General features: G+C 51.3%; 1 protein-coding gene across 13 annotated transcripts in view; it reads left to right on the forward strand.

Moving 5' to 3' along the window:
• The window catches only part of SLC39A11 (solute carrier family 39 member 11), a 352,142-nt gene extending 337,416 nt beyond the window's left edge, over positions 1-14,726 (forward strand). For all 13 annotated transcript variants that reach the window (XM_070560113.1, XM_070560116.1, XM_070560114.1 and 10 more), the window contains 3 exons: positions 9,448-9,546; positions 12,046-12,204; positions 13,025-14,726. In XM_070560113.1, the coding sequence (XP_070416214.1) occupies positions 9,448-9,546; positions 12,046-12,204; positions 13,025-13,103 (337 nt within the window). In that variant the 3' untranslated portion in view covers positions 13,104-14,726. The remainder of the gene's footprint in view (positions 1-9,447; positions 9,547-12,045; positions 12,205-13,024) is intronic.
• Positions 14,727-25,256: the final 10,530 nt, after the last annotated feature.

The raw sequence follows: 25,256 nt of genomic DNA on the forward strand, positions 1-25,256 counted from the left end.
GAGATCCCCCAGGCATCCCTCGGGGCGTCCGAGAGCCCTTGGATATTTGGGAGTCTTCTCTACTTTTCAGCAAGGAGAGGTGTCCAGTGGTGGCCTGAATCACCCTTGGACACCACCCTGCCTTGTGGCTGGGGCCCTTCCCTGCCCACTGTGGGGAAGGCGGCAGACTTTAAGAGAAACGATGGGTCATCCCATCTTTCCAGCCTGTGGCAATAAGCCTCCCAGAACTGAAAGAAGGCTGAGGGAAGATCCCTTGCGTGCTAAGCCAGCTGCTCAGAGCAGGTAGGGCCAGGCAGCCCTGCGGGGAGCATCCAGTCCCTTCCTACCTGCAGCCTCATCAGACACCTTGACAGACAGCCGGTGATGTCATCACCAAGCCCGAACAATCAGGCTTTTCACAGCAGGGCGATAACAATCAAAACAGTGTGTAAGGGCCTGCGACGCAAGAGCACACACGCTCACCGCACATGGGAGGAGCCGAGGGCCGAGGTGAAGCGGGGCCTGTCAGGAATGTGCCATTCTCCTCTCATCCTCCACTGGCCAGAGGACACAGCCTGGAGAGCCAGGCTGCAAGGTTCAAGCACGCTTACTTGCCAGTTTCCAGAGAAACCATGACTCTCTCCACCACCTCCCCTGGGACGCCTCGCCTCCAACCCCACAACTCAACACTACACTGAGCAATAACCTGTGGTGGGGTTGAAGCAGGAATGTCCCATTGCACAACTCCAGGGGGCACCACTCACTGAGAACACAACATGTGAGGTGCCCCTGAAATTGCACAACACTGAGGTTCCAACGCTACGGCCTTTGGAATGAGGGAGCAGAGACCTGGGGTTCTTGAGTGTTACTTTTACTTTGAACCCCAGGAATCCGTCTTGCCCCAGCTAAGGTCCCTGGAAGATCGGTTCCATGGAGCCTGGAAGTTCTCAAATAAGATGCATGAGATCAGGTGTTCGCCTTGCTTGGTCTGAGCAGTTTCTGCTGTTTGGATGTTTGCTGAGAAAGCAAGCTCACCTAAGTTTTGCTTGCTCTAGGTCAGTGGGTCTCCACCGGGGGTAATTTTGCCCCCCAAGGGGACATTTCGCCATGTCTGGAGACACTTTTGGTTGTCAGGACTGGAAGGATGCCACTGGCACCTAGTGGGTAGAGGCCAGGGATGCTGCTAAACATCCTACAGTGCACAGGACAGGCACCCACAACAGAGAATGAACCAGCCCCAAATGTCAGTAATGGCAAGGCTGAGAAACCCTGCTATCCATGAGATGCTCAGAGCCCGTTAACCCTGGAGGTCTCTGGGTAACGTCTCCCCTGCTCCGCCCCGCCCTCCCTGTCTCCTAGAGCCAGCCAGAACCTCTGCTCACCAGGCGAGTGAGCATAAGGCAGCACCCGCTCCTCTGCTGGGGATTGGAGCCCAAGTAACCATCTTTCTCTACGATGGTTCGATGGGTCTGCATGAGGCCCAGAGGACCCACAGCATGTAGAGTAGTGGTTAAGAGTCCCCATCTGTAAAATGGGGATAATAATGGTAGAAAATACTTAAGAGGTGGTTGAGAGGGCCAAGCATGTAGCTACAAGTAAAATGCTTACAACCACACCTGACACTTAGTAACACTCAATAAACGGCAGAGATGATTATCATCATTTTTATTCTAGCCGGAGGCCTGTAGGCTCCCTCTGATGGGCGTGATGACAAAAGATGGGCTGGTTTCGGCCGCAGGTTGTTGCAATGGGGTCTGTGGTGCCCTGTGTTGCTCCCGGCACATGCCCTGTGCTGCTGCTGACACACACTGAAGGCCCGAGACGTTCTTAAGTGAAAGGTTTGAGTGGAGACAGCTAAGAAGTGGATTTCAAGGGAACCCCCTCCACACGTCTCTTTCAGTACAGGGGTCTACCTCCCGAAGAGGGATGGAGAGCCCTGGGACGGAATCCAGACCCTTGGTGTTGGGAGGACCCCTGGGGCGGGGCTGGGACATTGAACACTCAGGTTTTTCCCTCAAAAACCAGCAGACTCAGCTGCCTGTGAGTCTTCCTCATCCGCAGGAAAGATTCTTAGACAACGGATGTCTAGGAGAGATGGGCTTTGACTTGGGGAGGAGGAGAGAAGGAAGACCTGGAACTCCCTGCCCTGCCATCTCACACCTTTCTTACTCCCTTCCTTCTTCTCACATAAAATGCATTTCCCCATCTCTGTCTATTATAATGAGCCCCGTCCTTCAAAGCCCTTCCTGAATGTCGCTTTCTCCATGAAGGTTTCTGGGATCGTCTTTCTCTGCCAGAATCCTTCTCCCCCTGTGCTTTGTGCTTCTCTTCTGGCCCTTGGCACGTCCTGTGCTGTCCTGTAGTTACCTGTATGCAGCTCTGTTAGATGGTAACCTCCTTGAAGATGGGGGCCCTTCCAAACATCTTCATGGGTGGCTTAAGTCCTCATACGTGGCCAGGGCTTAGCAGTGAATCCTGGAGTCACTCCTGAAAAGGGGCGCCCAGCTGGCTATCGGTTGCTATTTCTGGCCTTGGTTCTGACCAAGAGGTCACAGAATCAAGAAGGTTGAGGAGCATGAGTTTGAGAAGAAATTCGTGTGAGGTTGGGAAGGTCACTGGACTGTGAGGAATGGGGGACCTGAGTGTCTGTCTCAGGGCTGCCTCATTCAGGAACCTTGGGCAATTTTAACAGTCGCTGCCGTTTAAGGAACACCCACTCTTGACTGAGCTGTGCCCAGCACTTCACAGTGATTATTCCCCGTTGGCAGAAGAACCCTGAAAATGGGGGAGTTCTTTGCCCATTTAACAGACAAAGTGAAGGCCAAGTTTCTTGTGGCTTGCACTCTGTCACAAGAGTGCACCTGTGGGTCTCACCCAGGTCTGTCTGGCTCACCACTACATGTCCCATCGCCTGCAAAGACCTTGAGCTTCTCTGCCCTATTGTTTTCTGCCTGAACAATGAAGGTGCCCACCAAGGGGCCTCCAAGGGTGCTTGTGGTCTGAGTGAGTCAGTGAGTGTTCTCTGACTTTTAACTCTGGGGGCTGAGTGGGAACAGGATGCCCAAGATAAGAGGGCAGCCCACAGGGAAACAGGGTCAGGCCTCTGGGGGCCTCCAGGCCTCTAAGAAAAAGCAGAAGCAACTGCCCACTGGGCTGGCCTTTCTTCCTGTTGCCCACCTCTTGGGATTCTCGGTGTTGGAAGATAGGGCCAGGAGGGCTCTCCCACCCAGCAGCCTGGAGGGTGAGTATTGTACTGGAGAGGCCCTCAGCCCTCCGCCTCTACCCGGCTGGCAGAGCCAGGACAGAGGGAGGCAGTGGAAAAGCACCCTCGGCCTCTTTGCTTCTGCTCGTGCATCTAGATGGAGAGGCAAGCCCATGAATGCGTACCTTTTCCCTGCCTGCACCTCCTTGGCTCCCCTCATGGACCCGGCCCACTCCGTCTGCAGGGAGTCAATATTTGTGAATGAGCCCAGCACCTTCCCCACCCCAGGGGTTTCCGGCTGCTTCCTGGCCCTAAGCAGCCTGAATTGCCCCTTTGTGTCCCAGCCCCAGGCAGAGAGCAAAGCGTCTGCTGCTGTCACTGAAGGGAGGCCATCTCTCCTGCCCCTGCTGCCCAGCCAGCCCCTGGGCATCACTGGGCTGGGCTGGAGATGAGCGGCCCACGCGGACTGACCTGACGCCCAAGGGACTAGTGAGAGATGGAGTGGTCGGAATGAGGATTAGTCCATCAGAAGCGTTGGATAAGGCCTTTTTAGAAAAACATCTGCTCGGCTTCCAGGATTCTGTGTACATCCTCTGTGGCAAATTAAAATTCTCACCCAGGCTTGCCTCTGCCACCTGCCAGGTTTCTGGGTGCTTCCAGGGATGACCAACTCATCCCAGTTGGCCCGGGACTGTCTCTGTTTCAACACTGACTGTTCAGTGTCCCAGGAGCCCTCTGAGTCCTGGGCAAACATGGGCAGTTGGGCCCCCCAGCTCCCCTCACAAAGCTCAGACTGCATTCAGAGAATCCTGACTCCTTAACCTATTTGCTCACACTGCCGATGAGAGAGCTCTGAGGGTGAACCATGGCTGCTCACCTCCTTCCCAGGTCAGAGAGGGAGGGCGATGTTTGCTCATCTTCCTTCCTGCCATTCTCTCTTCCACCTTGGCATTAATAAAATCAAAGTCCTAGGAAATGAACCTTAAAAACAGCCCTCATTTCCCCTAATGCTGGACGGGGCCTGTCCCTTCCCAGCAAATTCAGATTCCGAAGGGGAAGGAAAAGAGAAGTCTGGACATGCCAAACCAAATCCAGCTCCTGCCCGGAGGCAACCCTCCCAGACAGACAGACAGACCCTGGGCTCATCTTCCTGGGAGAGGCCTCTCCAGGCTGCTCTTGTCCCTACAGGTGCCACAGCCCCCAGGAATCACCTCCCCACCCCGTGACACCCTGCCCTGTACCCCTTCCTCCCCCCTCCCCCCACCTCCTCTCCCTCTGTCCTCCTCTGTCCTCCTCTGTTCCTGATCTCCCCATCAATGGCCTTTCCCGGCCCTTCACACAGGATCCCCTCCCTGGGTGGGGCCTGGGTGACAGGTCACCATGAGGCTTGGCTTGTCCCCGAAGGGCAGGGACACTGTCAGGGGACAGCCTGTGGTTTCTTTTCTTAAAGACTCCTTCGTTCCCGCTTCCCTCTCCTTGCCACTCATTTGCTGTGGTCCAGACTGGTAATGGCGTCTTTGTGCTTCCGCTGGGAGGAACCAAACACAAGAAGACAGCAGCTTCAGTGTCTTCTGAAGGCGAAGGGCTTGGGTTTTTCCCCTTGCTTTTGAATCCTGCCTGGAATCTTCACAGCCCATCCTGGAAAGGAAACTCTGATTTGGGCTGTCCCTTCCCAAAGTAGACAGTGGAGGGAGTGGCACACAAGCCCCACTGCCTCGGGAGGCCACAGGCAGGCAGAGAGTGTCCGTTAGTGTGGAGGCCGTGCGAGAACAGTAGGGCTGCAGGAGGGGGTGAGGGCTTCTGGGGCTTCCTCCACGCCCCAGTGCCCTGTAGCAGGCGTACTTGTCCTTCTTTCACGGTGTCCTGTCCCTGCCAGCCAGTCTAGGCCCCTACTGCTCCCGAGTCAGCTCCAAGCTTGTGCTTCCGGGGGACCAGCCCTGCCAACCTGAGCCCTGTTTCCCTTCTGCTCCTCGCACCTAGACACACAGTGGCCATTATTCCCGATCACTCTTGTTGAGACGTCCCGTCTCCCCAGGACCCTCTGCTTTGACGCTCCAGAATCCCTTCCAGGACTTCCCAGCTCAAGCTTGAGACACAGAAAGCACCCAGTCTGCAGGCTGCACGACACATTCACAAGTGGCTGCTGGTGTCCTTGGCTCCCAGCTGGGCAGCCTCTACAATGCTCCTCAGTGAGTGTCCCCTCCTCAGTGAGTGTCCCGATAGCAGACAGCACGGAGGAGTTCTTGAGTTGGAGACGGGCGTGGCCACCATCCTCCTCCCCTCCCCTTTGATGACTTCTTAAGTCAGTGGGGTTCGACACGGTCAGCACATTCTTAAAATCTGCAGACCCCGGGGCTTGACACCACACGATTAACCGGAATCTCCTGGGTAGGGCCCAGACACTGGCATTTGCTAAAGTTCCCTGGTGACTGGAATGTGCAGCCAGGGCTGAGAGCTCTGGTTTAATTCATGGTCCTGAGCTGATGCAAGCGGTGAAGTGAAGCAGAGGGCGTGGAGTGGACGGAGCCCCTCCACTGGGTCACCCCCACCTGGTTGACATCTAACATGTGCATGGCACACAGCAGAGCAAGGGAACATGGTGGGCCAGTGTTGGGGGGGGGCGGTGTGAGGGGGTGAGTGTGTATGTGTGTGCACGCACATGTGTGTGAGTGTGTATGTGTGTGCATGTATGTGTGTGCGTGTATACAGGAGAGCCAAGTTAAGAAGGTGGGAAAGGCAGAGAAGCTGTGGTCCAACCTTGCTGTGGGTTGAGGAGCCCGGGAGCACTCAGGAGAGACTCTGAGATGGCCCAGTGAGGCGGCGCCCTGCCCAGAACGACCTGGCAGGATCCCCAGGGCGCGGCACCTGGTTGGGCTGGAAGCCCCATGCTGGAGCCAGGGCAGGGCAGCGGGAGCCCAGCCTGCCAGGGATAGAAGAATGGGCTTTCTGTGCTGCTTATCAGGACGGTGGCTCCCGGACAGGATGTGGAGGAAGCTTCCACAGCCTGCCCGGCGGCCGGCTGCAGTCAGCGCCCAGGCATGGTGAGGACTTTGGACAGGGAGCCCCACCTCTGACTTGCTGGTGACATTGGGTGGCAACTCTGCGGTTAGGTCTGGGGTAGGTCACGCCTGTGAACATGGAGGGACCGTGACAGCTGTGGGCAGTGAGCCAGCCACGAAGTGCTATTTCTACCTCAGACAAGGGGCACAAAAGCTGCTCCAACATCTTGACTTTCCTCATTGAAAGAAACCTTGGATTTGGGGCTTTGCCAAAGGTCAAGAAAGCTCATTGTATTCACCCCACGATTTGCAGGTGGTGAGGGGATACTGAAAAAGTTTGGAGAAAAAGGACCCCGCCATGAGGGTCTGTTGGAGAAGGCAGGGCAAGGGCTAATGAAATATTGGCAGGAATTTGCCCTTAAGCTTCATTTCTTCAGCAAAAGGATATCTCAAATGTCCCCTGCCCCTGGAATATAGGAGCTCAGGGTCAGCTTGGGCTATGAAAGTGATAGCAGAAGCCTCTAGAAAAAGCTGAATTTCTGCCCAGCGCTGGTGGGAGCATGCTCGTCAGGGTCCTATACCTTGAGCAGGGCTGGACAATGGATCCAAAGCTGGGTCTGGATTCCTACACCAGACCCAAGAGGTGAGAAGAGGTGAGACTCGACTCCGTTCCCAAACCCGGCTCCCAAGACCACTCTCATCCCCGTCCCTGAACAACAGAGGGAGATCTTGACCCTTCTATCCTGCCTGATAGACTGGCTGAAAATGATGGTTAGGGACTCAGAAAAGGAGGAGAGCCAGGCTGGCCCAGCAGAGCCCCCTACCAAGCACACGTACATACCTAAAAGGCAAAGAAACAGAACGACAGCTTTTTCCTGAAAATCACAAGCCAGATTTCTTTTTGGACCCTGTCTAATTTCTCCTCCTTTCACTCTCCCCTGTTAAGCTGGGACAGATCTGGGCTGCCTTGGAGAATGTGTTGGCCAAGGTTGACTGCCAGCCCTTGACTAGCAGAGATATTTCTGAGACCCAGCTGCCTGGCACAGATTTTAAGGGTCACCCAGCGGCGACCCCCAGGGCTCGCTATCCATTGCAGCTTTCCATACTCAGAAATGGAGGGGAACTCTCTGGGCTCATCAAGGTGTCCTGTAAACCCTCCCAGGAGCTCTCGTCCCCTCTGCGCCAAGGGGAGGATCTGGTCTCCAGGCGGTTCCTGGGGCTCAGTGGGGATGGAGCCTGAAGGTGACCAGAGAAAGGATGCCAGCCCAGGAGGAACAAGAGTCCGGGCCTCCTAGGAGTTTCTGTGCACCTGACCAGGCTGACCAGCTTGCAGGAGCCCAGGATCAGAAAGACCTTCAGGTGGCACAGTGGGTCTCCAAGGAGCGACCTTATGAGTGACGTAAATATCTCACAGAAGTATCAACAAGAGGAAATGAATGCACGCTGGTGGGGATTCCAGCAGAGAGGGGCCAAAGTCAGACTTCCAAGTCAGAGCTGCTTGAAGCAGGACTCTCTAAAGGAGTGAGCTGTGATGCAGGGTGGAAAGTATTTGGAGCCTGACTTGGAAAGGGGACCTATGAGTTCTTGGAAAGGCCCCCCGCTGGCCCCATTCTGCTTCCTGGAACTAAGTCAGCCCTCTTGTTAACACTGACTGTCCTACACTCCCATCCTGTCGCCCCTTCTATCACCAGCTCACACTGAAACCTCTGTGACAACACTCTCCCCACCCCACAACAGACATTGATTAGGTCCTTACTGCACACCAGCTCCTCTGTGCTAAGGGCTCCAGAGAGACCATCCAGGTTATCACCCGGGCAACTCTGTGACTGCGGAGCAGAAGCGGGATTGTTCTTCAGATTTCACAGTTGGGGAAATGGAAGGTGGCACAGCCAACAAATCAGGGGTCCAGGATTTGAACCTAAGAAGTCTGACTGCAAAGCCGAAACTTAAACTCCCACATGCGTGATGGTGAGCTCCTAAGTAGGATGGGGCACTCAAGGCCCTGGGTCTCTGGTTCCATCTCGTCAGATCCTTCCATAGCTCCTGGGTCAGCAAATTATACCCCATGGGCCTAATCCGGCCCACCACCTATTTTTGTAAATAAAGTTTTATTGGAGCACAGCCACACTCATTTATCTACATATTGGCCGCTTTCCCACTACAATGACAAAATGGAGTAGTGGCAACAGAGACCCAGTAAAATATGTACTATCTGGGCCTGTTCAGGAAAAGTTTGCTGCCCGCTGGATCGTGGAATGTCTGAGCCCCTCTTTATCTAAGAAGTAAGAGGAGAGAGCTGCCTTAGATGATGCAGCCGGGAAGCGAGGGAGAGGTCAGCAGACACAAACAATTCAGCTTCCTCAAAATAGTTTGCAGGGTGCATGGTGAGGGTTCTTAATTTATACGTGTGCCTTGTCTCCCTGGGGGTCACATACTGCATTTGCAGACATCTCGTTCTGTTTTTCCTCCCTTTGATCTCTGATACCTGGTCTGTGTGCGAAGCAGTCTCTCAAGGCTTGGCTCCAACTGGTTGACCATTTCACACAGCTCAGTGTCCAACACAGGCAGGGAGAGAGGACCGCAGTGAGCCCCACAGGGGCCCAAAGAAGTCAAAGAAGTGTAGCACCAGTGCCAGAGCCACACAGAGAGCCGGGGGGCAGCCAAGCCCAGACCCAGGAGATCTGCGTCACCTTGAAATTCTGCATCAGTCCTTCCTTGTCCCATTTCTGAAGTTGCTTTTGGATAAAGTGTGATATACCCATCTCCATGCCAGGAGCGAATGGAAACCAAAATGTATCGAGCACTTCATCCTTGCTAGGAACTTACAGGCATTAGGTCTCTGGGTCACCCGGCAAGCCTTCGTGGTAGATGTCATCATCCCCTTGTAGCCCCTTCCATGTTATTTATGAGGATCTGAGGCAGAGAAGGCCAAATGGTGTGTGCATAGTTGTACAGCTAAGTGGCAGAACTCAGCTCATGCTAACACCCAGCTGGCATGTTCTCTGCTATATTGTAGCACCGTAAAGATCAAGCATCCCAGGGGACCAAGGACAGCACGAGTGGCTGGAGGGTGTGTGTCCCTCACTCCCTCTCCTCATGCTCTCCACCGACACGCATGCCCTAACCTTTCTCCTTCCTCCACCTGTCACAGGTCTCACCTGGGTCTCTCACACCAAAGGATGGTGTTGGGCCTGGGCCTGGGGCCCCTGTGTGTGGGGGGGGCTCCGTTCCAGATAGCCATATTCATGTGCCTTCTTGGTCTTTCAGGAATTTAGCCATTGGAATTGGGATCCAGAATTTCCCAGAGGGCCTCGCTGTCAGCCTCCCCTTGCGAGGGGCCGGCTTCTCCACCTGGAGAGCCTTCTGGTAAGTGCTCCAGAGTGTCGGCTGCCAAAGGCCAGGGTCTCTGATATGAAGCTCAGAGCAGTCCTCCATGCGGGCTTCTTTCTTCAGGAACAGCTTCTCCTGACCTGAATCTGAATCTGTATCACAAGCGAATCTGGAGCTTCTGGTACAACGCTAACAACCTGGTTGAAACTTCACCCCCAAGGCTGGGAGGAACCTCAAGAAACTCATCTCTTAACCTTCAACCTTTATACAAACCAGCCCAAATGGCCATGTTTCCTATTTCAAAACTGTTCCAGGGGCAGCCACACCATGCCCATTCAGTGTCAGGTTTCTCCCCGTTGGGTAGGAACAACCAAGGTCAACCTTGTGTCTACTCTAAATGTTACATGCCTTAACCCAGGCTCCTATTACGGTGGCCTGCCCCCGAGAGTCATTACCTTAGCTCCTGTCATAACGCTTGTCAATGTGAAGACCAGGATTATGTCAATAGGGTCTTGGGAGAGGAGGCCCATTGCACTCATGCCTCCTGTTTCCATAGTCCCCAGGGGCTTTCTAGTCTCTTCCTTAATTTTACCTTTTCAGTGACGTGTAAGATGAGTCCCCCATCTTCAGAGGAGGGAACCATGGCTCAGAGTGTCAGTCAGGGGACCAGCTCAAGTCACCTGGCTTATCAGGAGAGACTCCAAGTCTCACCTTCTTCCCCTCAACTCAGGACTCCGAGCCCCAGAACACCGCGATGTGAAAACAGTCACCACTCTAGAGTGGATGGTCAGAGCATTTAAAAGGCTGCTAATAACAACAATTTAAAAATACCTTTCATTTTATAGGGACTTATGACTTACAAGTTCTTGCACATACGTAGATTATGTTATTTCCACCCTCCGCTACCTCTTTCTCCATTGTTGGCGTCTGCGAAATAGCGGATTTGGGTGAGGGCAGGGCAAGACGACCCTAGAGATGTTTTTCCAAGTGTGAGTTGCATGACCCCACAAGGCCTGTCATTTCATACAGTAGAGGCCCCACGGCAGAGGAGGGACGGGAACCGGGCATTTGTGGTCAGTGTCCAGACCCTGAGATTAAACTTTTCTTTAATTCTCACTCCAGTCTGGGCTTGACGTCATACCCACTTTTTCCTGAGGTGACAAAGCCGAGGCCAGGAATCGTACACACTAAGGAGCTGCAAGTCCCCTGGCCTGTGCACGCGAGCCTGGGAGCCAGGCAGCACGGCCCTGCAGAGGGTTCTCCAGCACCAACAGTGTCTCCTGCACGCCAGCCTTCTGCTCCTGGCCGGGGAGAAGCAGGGCGGGGTCGGAGTTCACAGTCCTGTCCTTTCATCTGGGGAGGCTGGGCGGGACGATGTCCCTTACCCCATTTTACAGATGGAGAAATGGAGGCTCAGAGGTGGGTATATCTTGCCAAATGCCCATAGCAAGGGACAGTGGGGACGATGTCCCAACTCCTTGCCTATTGGCATTCAACCTGCAGCAGGTGTCTTTTGCCAGTGGGCCTCAGCTGTGGGGTTCAGATACCAGCTTATCTCCTGCTTTCTCAATTCTCAGTGCTCCTGTGGCCTGCTGTTTTAATCAGGGCTCATTTGATTTCAAGCAACAGAGACCCACTCTCGCTAGCTCAAATAAAGGGATTTTTTAAAAGGAGAAATCTCACCTTAATCCAAGATGGAGGCAGTGGGGACAGGCCCTCAATCTACACAAGGCCAGGTAGGGTACACCTCTTCAGCACGGGTGGATGGGTACAGCTCCTTCAGAAGGGCTGAATTTGTGGCCTGAACCCCCAAATATGCCAAGCACAAGTGTCCTTGGGAAACATCCATACCGCTTTTAATCGGTGTCCTATTGTTCAAAAGACAACTAGGCATCAATTGCTGAATGGATATTTAACGTGTGCGGTATCCATACAAGGGGACAGTATTCCATCATAAAGGAATGGATACCGATACATGTGACAACATTATGCTAATGCTTGAAAACATTATGCTAAGTGAAATCAGCCAATAAAAAGGATACACATTGAATGATTCCATTCTGGATATGAAATATCCAGAAGAGGCAGATCCAGAGAGACAGAAATTAGATTAGTGTTGGCCAGGGGCTGGGAGGAGGGAGGCATGGGGAGGGGTTTCTTGTTGGGGTGATGACAATGTTCTGGAATTAGATAGTGGTGATGGTTGCACAAGCTTATGAATATATTAGAAACCAGTGAACTGTACACATTCAGTGGGTGTGCCAGATGCCATTTTTTTACTTTAAAAAGACAATGGAGGAAACGTAGAACTCTAACAAAGCACCTTGTAGGGGAGGTGTCGACTGTAACCGTGGAACAGGGAGTCGGGGAAGGAGAGGAGCTGGTTAAGAAAACAACGGGAGCTCTTTCAGCGCCGTGCCAGGTATTGCGTGGAAGAAGACGCATCCCTTTTCTAGAGTTGAGTCAGCAGTCAGAGCATGTCGAGTGTCTGCCTGCCTCTCCCCAAGGTCACACGTGTCTCTGTTCTCTCCGTAGGTACGGGCAGCTAAGCGGCATGGTGGAGCCTCTGGCCGGGGTCTTCGGGGCCTTTGCCGTGGTGCTGGCTGAGCCCATCCTGCCCTACGCTCTGGCCTTTGCTGCTGGTGCCATGGTCTATGTGGTCATGGACGACATCATCCCCGAGGCTCAGATCAGGTTGGAGAGCTTCCCCTCCCTCACCTGTCGCTGTCCCCAGCCCAGGCCAAGCCCCAGCCTCGGATCTGCCCTTTGTTCATTTGCCACTATTTCTTTCCTTCCACCCCTTCCTGCCCCTTCTCCACCCCCTCCTCAAATGTGCTCTCTGATACAGAAAGAGAGAGGAGGAATGGGCACATGGGTGGAGAGACAGATGAGGTGATATTAGGCCGTGGCATATGCGCCCCTGAAGTCTACAGACCCTGAAGAGCAGACTATTATTTTTGTATATCCTCTCTCTTCTTCTCTCTCTCTCTCTCAGGCTCTCGATTTTTCTGGGGCTGGAATGAGGGGAAAGATGAGCTCTGAAATGTTAACCAAAGCTATACATCCATGTTTTCTCATTGTCTAGCTACAGGCCAGGTACCGGGGGGGAGGGGGGCTTTCTTCCTCGTTTCATTGTGGTTTTTATAGCAGGATGATTTTGAGGCTACATTAAATAATATCTTCAAGAAAAAATTGCTACTTTTTATTGCTCAAGCATGGATTCCAGAGCCATGTTGGGTGACCTCGGGCAAGTTACTTACTTGTCAGTGCCTCAGTTTCCCCACCAGTAAAATGGGAATAATAGTACTACTGACCTCATGTGGTTATCCTGTGGGATTACATGAGTTAATCAGTTTGCCTGGCATATAGTAATCCCCAATAAATGTCACTGGTCATTGTTATTATCATTAGTAGTGGTAGTATTCTGTTTTCTATTGGAATTGGACATTACAGAGGTTTCAGCCTGTGTCCCAGAGTGTATTAAGGTCTTCCTTTTCTTTTCCTTCCTTCCTAGTGGTAATGGGAAGCTGGCATCCTGGGCCTCCATCCTGGGATTCGTGGTGATGATGTCACTGGACGTTGGCCTGGGCTAGTGCTGGAGTGCTCCGGACCCCAGGAAGGGCAGCACGTGGAAACTACAACGGTCGGCTTCTATGGGACCACATGCCTCTTTCTTCACGTTAAAACATTTTTCCTTTCTCTCCTTTTCATCTCATTATCCTGATTGAATCTGATTATAATATGACAATTTTTACTTTTCTTTTGAGAGAGATGTTGGTTTTTTTTGGAATTTCAAGGTGTCATGGAACTATGGATCTTTGCTGGGTCACTCAATGGACTCTTTCTTCAGTGGGATTACCAAGGACATGCAGGTCAGGAAAATCTCCGCTTTTGTACCTTCATTCTCCCTCGCTTGACTCAATGGCAACTCTTCAAGGTCACCTACAGAAGCAAGCTACCAAGAGAGAAGTCGCCTAAGCATTTTGCCTGGTGACTCAGAGCACAATGGCCAGGACATCTTGTGGTCTGTCCCTCCTGATCTGTCACCATTGGTCCTCTACCCATCTAGACCAGAACTGGAGCATCGCAGACAGAGCAAGTACTTTCCAAGGCCCAGCCAGCCCAAGGGGCAATTTACCTTCCCATACCTCCCCCAGGGAGATGCTTCTGGGAGAGGGTACAGCAAAGGGAAGAAAATAAGCTAGTCTTTCTCTCTCTCCCTTTAAGGCAAAGATTGACACTATTGCAGTTAAGGGAATCAGGACAACTGTGACTATGCACGGAGCCTGTGACAACAGGCCAGAGTGTGGCTTTGATCTCTATGGATTCCAAGAGCAAAGTGGCTTGTCATCATGTCCAAATCCCCTAGATGTTTATTTTGATCAGTTTATAGCCTTCATTTTTCCAAGAGACTTGGGGATACTAGCAAACTGCTAGAACCCAAACCCTTCATTGACTCATGGAGGGAGCCACTTAAGCTAATTTGGCTGAATGAAAGATGTTTGGAATCTGCAGTAGGTCCTTCTCCGTTGACCATTTGGTAACTTGTAACCTGACCCAGAACTCTGAAGCTGCAGCAGTCTTTGCTGGAGTTTGATGGGAAAGCTTAGGATTAGAAAGGAAGAAGGGATAGGAAAACAAAAAAAAACGGAGGGAGAGATTTTTTCCATTTCCCTTTTAAAGTAAACTGTAGCCAAGTGACCATTCTGAAATGACCCTAAAGAATGACTTGAACTAGACTGGAAGCGAATCTACTCCTTCCTACACACAGCTTCTCCAACAGGGGTGATATAACACGTCTGCTTCAAACACGGTAAGGCCTGCCATCCTCACTGGTCGAAGGAGCACATGGGACCTTGACTCGGCTCCACTGGCAAGGCAGGCCGCCCACGAGCCAGGTATTCAGGCACTGTGTTATCAACGCCTGCCCTGAGTTTACAGGTTTAATTGCTTCCAAGGGTGAATGCCCTGCTCTGTGAATGCTCTGAGACCCCGAAGGCCCACCCTTTGCTGAGTCTATGTATGTTCTTCCGAAGCACTGATGATCAAAACTAAAGACACATTCAGAGGTTTGATTGGTTGAGATGAATTGGTTTGGTGGTTGGTGTTTGTGTATTTTTATGTCTTTGTATGTAGTTCTGCGTAATGCACACTTCTTTCTGATGGACAAGACCTCATACTGTGATCAATATCAATAAAAGGGATATTGTCGTGGATGACCTGTGCTGTGTTAGTCCTTCGTAAAGCTGCTTCTTTCCAGGGTTGATAATATATAAGAGCTAACTAAACTTAGTCCTAACATCTCCTCTGCCCAACACCAGGAGGAGCAAAAGAAAGAGTTGAGATGAGAAGGGCTAGCAAGATTCAAGGTTGCAAACGACAGCATCCCACCCAAGCTTGCTTAGACAAAGAACTTAACGGGAGGCAATGCGAAGGCTCACGGGATCTTAGGAGAATCAGGCTTGAAAATGGTTTGGAACCAAGAAAACTAGAGGTCTGGGACCATGGTCCAATCACATCTCAAAAACAGCTTGGTTTGGATGCAGTGGCCCCCAGTGTCGGTTTCTGGACATTGGACACCACCACTCAAACTGCAGTGCCTTCATGCTACACCACCACCATGGAAATTAGCTCTAAACTAACCCTGATTCTTTGAGCCTTGGGTCCACACTCAAAGTTCTGGACAGGAGCTTAGATCCTGTGCCCATGAACTAGCTGGTCCTGCCCCCACCCCAAGACTCACACAATGGTGGATTTTCAAATTTGGGGGACCAGTTGAGATGGTGGAAAGCCAAAAGAAGAGAAAACAGTTTATTACAGCCTCGCTCTCTTGCTATTCAATATCTACACACATTAAAATTCCTCTGTTTTCTCTTTAAAAGGAACTTTCTGCTTAGAAAACGGAGCTATCCCTCATGCAAAACACTTCACGCTTCCCCTTTCCAAAGGGAGCTACCCACTGGCCAGCTTCCCCAGAGGTGGAGCGTTCCATTCTTGGGTTTAAAAACTCTAAGCTGGTGGAGTCCAAAGTTGGAGAGAGCCAGAGTCCTTAGGTTGCGTGGAGGTGGCACCATCCCCACTACCCCTTCTTCCAGACCTGCTTAGGCCGGCTCTGGGAGAAATGGCACCACATATTGATCACTGGCTCTGAACAAACACCAATCTTAAAGGACATATCTCAACCTCATTATATATTGTCTCAGAGCTAGTCCTGAAAAGAGAGGACTGCTTCTGGGTGATAGGATCAAATCACATGCATGTCTGCCCACTGCCTTCCCTCTTTGACTATAAAGTGAATTCCTTGGTCAGAAGCAATGTTGTATAGGATGCCATGATGATAGGACACACAGGGAGGCAAGTCCAAATCCAGACATGTGAGCCTGTCTCAGCGAGGAGAACTCTCTGCCTTTTTCATGATGGGAGAGGTGGCAATCAGTCTGCAACTAAGAAGTCCGCAGCTATCCCTGAAGTGTCATCAGTATTGGGTCAGGCATCATCACTGACCCTTTGGGCATTCAGTGGCCAGGTCTGCATCAATGATAGAAAGCTCTGTGCTTGAATCCACACATAGTTCCATTTTTGACAACATGGCACTTTTATTCTTTAATCAATTGAGAAAGCAGATGTTCTTGGGGAAAGAAACTGTCATTCATAGAGTAGATAGTCTTGTCCACTTAATTATTAAGAGCCTACTCCACAGTAGGTCACTTTAGGTGACCTTTTACTTGAGGGACAGTTATTTTCACATTTGGCCCATTCTGAGAGGTGCAGCCATACGTGCCTCCCCAAACCTCTCTGTCACCAAACTTCTAATCTTGCTTCTTTCAAGTGCTTGACCGTTTGGCCAGACCATTTGCCACTGCTCATAAATCGGTGTAGCTTCTTGCATCAAACTATCCTTCCTTCTAAGCAAAGTGGACATAGAGAGATGTGCTTAGACTTCTCCCCACTGGGCGGTTTTCTCTCCACCTACTGTCCTCATTGGAACTGTCACATGGCACAGTCCATTTCCAGTCTGGGCCAGCATATCACGCAGAGCCATCTGTAAATCAGTTGCAGTCCCTCTCTCAGTCACTGGCTCTGGGGAAACTCCCCTCGAGGACACGGTTAGATTGATGAAGGCGTCAGGAACAGGCAACGAGGAACAGGAGCTACCTGAGCGTGCAACTCACGCCTTCAGGACCGGTCACGCCCAGTCCCTAGAAGCCATTTCCAGTCGGTAATGGGGTTTTATAAGTGTGGTAGATGACCCAGTACATGAGGGACAGCTTGGGTCACAGTTGACAATCAGTACCTCAGGGATAATTGCCTAGTATCCAGTGTTCAGTCTCTCCTGAGGCCCCGAAGTCACTCCTGGCTTCTCCTGCTGGCACAGCAAACCTGGAATCTCTGTGACAACTATCTATCAATACATTCAGACTAATTTAAAATTATGTGCTTCGCTCTATTCTCAAACACCTTAAAAATCTATTCCCACACAAATTTTCCCCAAATTTGTCAAAAATGAGAAAAATCCTGAAACTATGTTGGTTTTGAATTCTCATCCTCCCTGATGTGAGTTTCTCACTGCCTGTCCTTCAGGGACATGCTGGGATATACAGTCAGGCGGCACTTAACGACAGGGATATGTTCTTAGAAATGCATCGTTAGGCGATGTCGTCACTGTGCGAACATCATAGAGCACACTCACACAAAACCAGATGGTCCAGCCTACTGCACACCTAGGCTCTCTGGTACTAATCTTATGGGACCACCATCGTATATGCGGTCCGTGATTGACCAAAACGTAGTTACGTGGTGCCTGACTGTCACTCCGTCATTTCTGGAGACGATGCAGGGTACTGCCTGAGGAGAACTGGCTTCCTCTTGTAGGGTGACTCCTTTAGGCAAAGGAATTACAGTGTCTTCAAGAAGTGCTTCAGAAGATTGGAGAAAAGAGGCTGTTTGAGCTGACAAAGGACGCCCTTTGAGGACTGAGAATTCAGAGAACTCCAAGTTTTTCAAATCCTCCCATATATCTCCATTTTGAGAGGTCCTCCTGCTTCCTGGATCAATGCTCCAATCTTCTATGGAAAGGCTAGAATTTTACCAATGTAGAAATCCAGCCAATCCCTGGGATCAAATTTCACATTTGTTTTTCTACTTTTCTCAATCTTAGGGGCACAAGGGGTAAGAGGATACTAAAGAACTGTTCATAGAAATCCCTAGGTTCAGTCTCTTCCTTGAGCTAATAATTTCGGAACTTGAACTTGCCAGTGTCTTTTTTTTTTTTTTTTTAAGATTTTTATTTTTTCCTTTTTCTCCCCAAAGCCCCCCAGCACATAGTTGTATATTCTTCGTTGTGGGTCCTTCTAGTTGTGGTATGTGGGATGCCGCCTCAGCGTGGCTCAATGAGCAGTGCTGTGTCCGCGCCCAGGATTCGAACCAACGAAACACTGGGCTGCCTGCAGCGGAGCGCAGGAACTTAACCACTCGGCCACGGGGCCAGCCCCTTGCCAGTGTCTTTTTTTTAAGCCACGTGGACTGCTTAACAGCACTGCCTCTCAGTCCTCGCCTGGAGTGTTTGATGCAGAAACGATTCCCTTAAGGCTTTCCCGTTAATGGACCCTTCATTCCAGGGGACTGCTATGAGAAGCGGGAAGGTGCGGGAAGTATTCAGGTCTGGATCTTCTCTGGGTACCTAACAGAAGACATCCTCATCCCCCTGTGCAGGGGGAAGGACCACAAGGCCCTCAGTTAATGGCAGCCTGTGCCAGGCAGCGTGCTGCATGCTCTCACCCCCTCCCTTAGTCCTCCTTGACTTCGATACTACCTGTCGCCCACTTTACCCACGAGGAAGGTGAGGTCCAGGAAGTCTCACTCAGCAGTGACAGGCAGGGTGGGTTCTGCTTTGCGCAGAGGATGGAGAAATCGACTTCCTGACTTCCCTAAAGCTTTCCCGGCGCGCCTCCTGCACCTCCACCCTCTAATAAAATTTGGTTGAATCTGTGAAAGGTGGAAGCAAATGGGAGCCCAGGGGCTGTGCTTTTTCCTTTTAAACAGAGGTACGAGTTCACATGACAAAGGCACCCATCTTAAGTGTATAGTGCTCCACCAATCGTTATGACGCGCCCCTGGGCCGGGTCCTGCGGCAGGGTCTTCAGGAGCCACGGGCGCGGGGACCCCCCTCTCGGGTCTCCTCCCCGGGGCTGCGTGCCCTGGGCTCGGCCGGCGGGGTGGCGGCCCCGGTGCCCCGGCAGGTGAGGCCTGCGTGCCTGCGCCGGCGCACGTTCCGGCCTCCCGGGGGCGCCTGGCGCGGCGCCGGGCGGGTCCCCGGGCGGGTGCCGGGGTGGCGACGCCGCCGGCGGGGCCGCTGTGTACCTGCACAGGGCGGGGCGGGGGCGCGGCGGCTTCGGGCTTTGCACGCAGCCGGCGACTCCCGGGCCGCCAGGGAACCTGCTCCCTCAGTCGTGCGCAGCATCCCCCATCCCCCCGCTTGGCTACAGTGTGGCCAGTCCGAAGCCACCAAAGGGACACCGGCTTCCCGAGGCTCCCGGCTCGCTGTCTGCGGGCTTTGTGCTCCCAGCTTGGCCCCTCCAAACGTGGACTCGGGTTTGGGGGACATGGAGTTTGTACAACGTCAGGAGCGCTCTTTGGGGGAAAATAACACAAAAGTACAAATTCAAAATTTGGCACAGGGCTTTGGAAGGGGCGCCTGTGAGCCAGCGTCCCTGCAGTTCAGGTTTCACTGGTTTTGGGGTGCGTTCACCTCTGGTCTCAGAGCTTTTAGTTTACTCTGCTTGAGCACAGGGCAGGCAGGCCTGCAGTGCTGGGGCATTTCGAGGCTTCTCCAAAGCTTCAGGAGTCCCTGTGGTGTTCCCTTTCCCATCATCTTCCTAACACAGCCCAGCTGTGAGAAGGGGCGGTAGTGTGTTCACACTCAGGAGGAATACAACTCACAATTCTGCTTCTCTACCCTCCAGGGGGAGGAAGAATTAAACTTGGAAGGAGGGCTGTTTCCTCCCCCTTCCAGCAGGATGCAGGAGGGAGGGTGCACAGGGGCTGCCCATGAGAGCTCTGGGAAACAGCAACCCTGAACCTACCTCTGGATTCTGTTTGACCATCTTCCTATTTAGTTATATCCTCTTGATAGTGCCTGGGCTGTCAGTGTCTTAACAGGAAAAGGACCCTGCATGGCCACTGTCTGTCTCCAAGAGCTGTCACTGAGACCTCTGCAGCTTCTGATGGGCCTGCTCAGCCTCAGGACCCCCAAGCCTCCTTAGGGCAGTTGGCTACTGCCCTCTGTTCCAAGACATAGAAGATATGGGTGAATGGATGAGCTAAGAGGGCAACTGGATTATGTTGGCTTAGGCAAAGACATATGATTCTTTGGGCAGGTGAACCTCTGGACCTGTGTCCCAGCATCCCTGCACTCCATGACCTCCCCCCTAAATTAAAAGATCAGATAGGACATTGTATGGGCACTTTCCTGATATAGTCCCCACTCTCTGGCAAACTGTGAGGCCATGAAGTTAATGTCTCTCGCTGGCGTCTCTCCATCTAGCAGGGAGGGGTAAGGATCTAGTCTGTTTGGAGTTGGTGAGGACCTATCCCTGGAGTTTTCAGCCAGGATAGCATCTCCCTTCGCTGATTGCAAGAGCTATGACCTCCAAGAAGTCCAGGATGCATCGGGGAAGAATGAAAACATAGGGCAAGCCTGGGGGGAGCATGCGAGGAGAGGCCCTTAGCCAAAGTCTGGGTTCCACTTTCTAGGTGTGCAGAAAGGGTATCAGAGGTGTATCCTTTCTCTGACCTTTGCCTTTTAGGCTTAGGATTCAATATGCCATTGGGTCTGCAGCCTGTATTGGTCACTGCCACATTCTGGAGGGTGTCCCATGGAAAAGAGCAAGTAACTAATTTAGGGTTAGTACTTAAGTTTATTCTTCTTCAAAGTCACTCTTCGGCAGGAACCAGCTCTCTTTCTGCCTTTGCAGTGAAACTGCTGGTTGAACTTAATATGGGAAATTATGGGAAAGGTAAACTTATCATTTACTAACAAGCCTATAATACAGGTTAAAGGGAAAAAGACAGCTTTTAAATAAATGATGCACAAATCTATAGATTTCCTCCATGTGGACGTTGGTCATATTTGGTAACTTGGTGGGAGATGGTCGTTGTATCGGTTCTCTATTGTTGGATAACAGACTACCACAAACTGAGTGGCTTAAAGCAACCCCCATCATTGTCTCAGTTTCTCTGGGTCAGGAGTCTGGCCCAGTTTAACTGGGTCCTCTGCTCACAGTGCCACGAGGCTGTAATCAAGGTGTCAGCTAGGCTGCGTTCTCATCCGGAGGCTTGACTGGGAAAGACTCTGCTTCCAAGTGCACTCAGGTGGTTGGCAGGATTCAGTTCCTGGCAGTTGCAGGACTGGGTCCTCCACTTGTTGCTGACCGGCAGCTGGAGGCTTTCCTTAGCTCCCAGGAGCCACTTGCCGTTCCTAGAGATTGCTCACAATTCCTTGGCACATAGGCTTTCCCAATATGGCTGCTCACTTCATCAAACCAACAAGGAGAGCCTCTGGGTGAGTTTGCCAGCAAGAGGGAGTCTTATGTAACACCATCACGGGAGTGACATCCCATCACCTTTGCCATATACTCTGGGCTCGTAAACCCAGGTCACGCGAGTTGATTTCATATGTGCATGGTCATTATTTTCACTGACCAGGATAAGCACGCCACAGCAGTGGGCACGCAGGTATGATATGATTTGATTCTCTCTCTTGTGTGTACACTTCAGAGTGGTACAATGAATAGATAGAAGGGATGAGTGAGCAGGGGTAAGACTGGAGTCAAGGACACCCCCCCGGAGAGATGGACTCAGCTGTGTGAGCCCTGGGGAATCCTAGTCTTTCTGCTCTCCTCTTCTCTGTGGGGTTTCCACTGACCAGTCCCCCAGAATTGTGGGTCAAGGCTGTGGCCAGCTCTTGGCTTCTTTACATGACCCAGCGACAGGAAGTGGAGATGCTGAGAATTTGGCAAGCAGCCTCTCCAAATCTACTCCCTCCTCCCACATCTTCTCCCATTAGCGTAGCAGACCTAAGGGTAAAAATGCTTCAGATCTGAGTGACTGTTTCCACGTAGACACCCCTTGGGATGTGGCCAAGACTCCTTAATTTTGGTCACTGCCCCTAGTTTGGTCTAGGGACTTTTACAAATCAGCTCCCAACATGACACCTTCCGTGGCAGTGGCTATCTAAGTCTCAGCTATTGGCTGTACTTTGCAGGCAAAAGGAAAGGAAGGGTGACAGGAGGACAACCATAACCCCAAAAACAGAGTCTCCTACCAGATCTGTAAAAGAGGATAGATCTAGAAGTCTCCCAAGGATTTTTAAAAAATTAGCTGTATATTCAAAACTTGTGTAACAGACTGGCAAAATAAAAACAACAACAATCTCATAGGTCAAAATCAAGGCTTAACTTTCTTGCTTTGGAACCTAAACTTTAATGTAAGCGAGATGTTTCAGGTTGTCTGGCTTAAAAATGGATTCTGCTCTGGAAACCGGAGAGATTCATGTACCCACATCGTCCTCCTTCCTAGGAGCTCTTTCCTTACCAGTGGTTTATGCCTGTTTGGAGGAGGGGTGATGTAGGCATGTATGTTTGTTTAAGGTAGAATTCTTGACAAATGTAAAATTCTTGGCAAACCCATCAGGTTGGCAGGTGTTAAAAAGTAAAATCGTCTTTTTCCAAACCAGGAGAACTCTGATGCCAGCTTCCCGTCATCATCCGCAGAGCTCCACCAGGCAGAAGGCCGCCTCTGTTAGCCCTTGGTAGACCCAGGCAGCAGACACAGTGACAGCCTCTGGCTGGACGACACAGCCATCAAGGTTAAAGGGAAGTTCGGTTTTAGATCTTTTCCTCTGTGGGCTCTATCATTCTGAATATTCATCCTTGTGAAAGATAAGGATGGAAACGAGTGAATGGTTCAGGCTCATCTTAAGGTTTGGGCTGTGGTAGGGTTGGGGTAGAAGGGGCAGGCTAAGGGAGGAGAGACGGATGCAGGGGGTGCAGGTTGGCACCGTTGGCACCATTGGAGAAATGTGCTGCCACAGGGTGGGATGGCCAAATAGCATGGCTTTGGGAAAAGCCAAGATTCCTCAGGGGAGCTCCCTGAGGACTCACGCACTGACTGCGTGTCTCTAACAGATGACAATGCTGATAGTACAGCAGATTGTGATCAGCCTTGGCAGGGAAGTCCATGCAGGGCTTTGTGGTTTGGAAAAGTTCAGGAAACATAAGGCTCCCTCTGAAACACGCCCAGCTCTGCCCAGGGGCTGCCACCACCACCCACACCCAGGATCCTCCCTCCGTGAGCTCAGCTTCCATTTCCTCCCTCCTTTCACTGGTCAGGGAGGCTGGTCCCACCTGTTTGGCCCCTGGGGATATTACCCATAAGCACCTGATACCTGCTTTTCGCTGGGTCATTGACTTCCTGGGTTGCCCATGTCCCATGAATTGGTCAGCAACGTTCTTCATTTAGATTTGGTTGGCAGATATAAAGCGGAATTGAGCCAGCCCAGGGTATTAGATGCTTAAGTAAGTTGAAAAGGAGGTTAGGATCCTGCCAATCAGGAGAGAGAGTGCCCATGCCTTTGGATGTGACTGTTAGGATTCAGGAATTGAACTGTGAATATTGATATTATCTCTATAATCTTAACCTCAACCAACACAATTCGCTAAGAACAAAAACAGCAAGAGGAAAAGATTCAGTGGATAACATTAACTTGAGTAAGCAACTGGTTAAAAATGGAACTGCTGTTGTCTCAAACATCCTACAAAAATGATAACAGCGTCCTTCAAAAACCATCTTTGCCCCAGCCGTTATCCCTGGCCAGTCTATCCCTTCCTTCTGCACAGTATGTCTATGACAGTCTTCTTTTAAACCAGAACAACAGTTTTGATCAAAATAAATCCTTTGCACAGTTTAAGAATTTTAGGAGTTGCCTGCAGTCCATCTGATCTCTCATTGTGTGACCTAAATCTGGTACAATGGCAGAAGTATTTTGGGAGTAAATGTCACTAGATGCCACTCTGGAATCCTACCAAAAATGTTGAGTGGCTTATTGTCCAACACCGGAGGAGTTTACTCACCTTTTTACCGTCTGGTTAAAAAAGGCAAAACCGAGTCTATTTTAGCCGCTGTGATCTAAACGCGAAGCCGGGTCTGATCATTTGCCCTACGATGCACACATAAGTTCTTACTTTGACTGATTTATTCTTTACTCTGTTTTGATCTTTAAAATTTGTTTTTGTTCAACTTTTTATTATGAGGAATGTCAAACCTACACTCAAGTAAACAGAATGGTGTCAGGAACCCCCATATACCCATCACCCCGGTCCAACAACCACCAACCCCTGGCCAGTCCAAGCCCCCTTCACCTCTCTCCTCCTCTTTATTTTGGGGGGAAAAAGATCCCAGACATCATGTCACTTTATTCCTAAACAGGTCAGTATGTATCTCAAAAAAGAAAGGATTTCTTTTTCACATGACCCTGATACCATTAACATCCCCCCACCCAAAAAAGTGACGTTATATAATTTACTTTAAATATTGCATATTTCTTATCCCTTCTCTTTAAGATGAGCAGTGGCCTTTGTCCAAGAACAATAAAATCATAGCCGCTGTTATTCAGCTCGCATATCCCGTATTTCTAAGGGAATTTGTGCTTTTCTCAAACTCATTCATTAGCTCATTTCATTCCCATAAGTGAGCCTGTGGGGTAGGCACAGGGAGTGTGAGGCAGGGAGCACGGCTGAATCAGCGCTGTCATAGCTCTGAACTTGCCTTGCACTTGTGGCTGAGGCAGAGTGTGCCAAGGACCCCACCCCAGAGGGACGGCAGATCTGAGCACACCCTCCTCTCCGGTCCCCTCCCTGTGTGCTGAGTGCCAGCGCCAATCTAGGAGTCTGCAAAGAAACAGTTGTTTGCCTGAGGAAAACGTTCGTCTACTCCTGGCCGGGTGACTGGCAGTCATGGCAAGGGAGGGCAGAAAGGGGGGGATGACTGGACAGAACAGGACAGCCCGGAATGGTTTGCAGGCTTGTCAAGAAAGACACGTAATAGCACGACAGCATCCACAGAGACCACTGCCAGGTTCTCTTAGGACACAAAATCCCCCAACTTCTGTTGTGCCCGCCTCCTCGCTGGCGACCACCGACAGCATGACACCTTTTTGGTTGGTGTTGCATTTGCAGGGAATCTCATTTGGGAATTCATCCTTCCATCTTCCCTCTTCCCAGGCGGGGTTCTGGCCTCTGAACTGCTGGCCACAGGAGCCGGGGGCACGCCGCGTACAGGTGCGCGTCATGTTTGCTGAAACAGCTGGGAAAGGCCTCTGCCAACACGGGAAAATGATTTTTCTTAATGTAGCTTCTCAGGGCCGCTTTTTAGAAAGGATGTGTCAGAGATTCAGGGCACCTTCTCTGGCCCTGGTTGGTTTGGGGAATGAGAGCCCAGTGCCCCCCCTTACCCGTGTCCCCACCCTGGGCTTTTAGAAGGTTGACTGACACTTTGCGTGTCAGTGAGAGCTGCCTGCTGGAAGCCTGGGGCATTGCTGGAGAATGTGGATCATGACTTGCATTGTGTGCATCAAGGGCCCTGACAAGTGCTGATGGATTTGGCTGCCTCTCGGATCCTGGGCTCTGGGCGGGGACAAAGGGGAGCATTGTTTGGCAGGGCAGGCCTCTGCCTGCGAACCCACTCATTTG

This window comes from Equus przewalskii, chromosome 10 (genome assembly GCF_037783145.1).
Source record: "Equus przewalskii isolate Varuska chromosome 10, EquPr2, whole genome shotgun sequence".
Taxonomy (NCBI): Eukaryota; Metazoa; Chordata; class Mammalia; order Perissodactyla; family Equidae; genus Equus; species Equus przewalskii.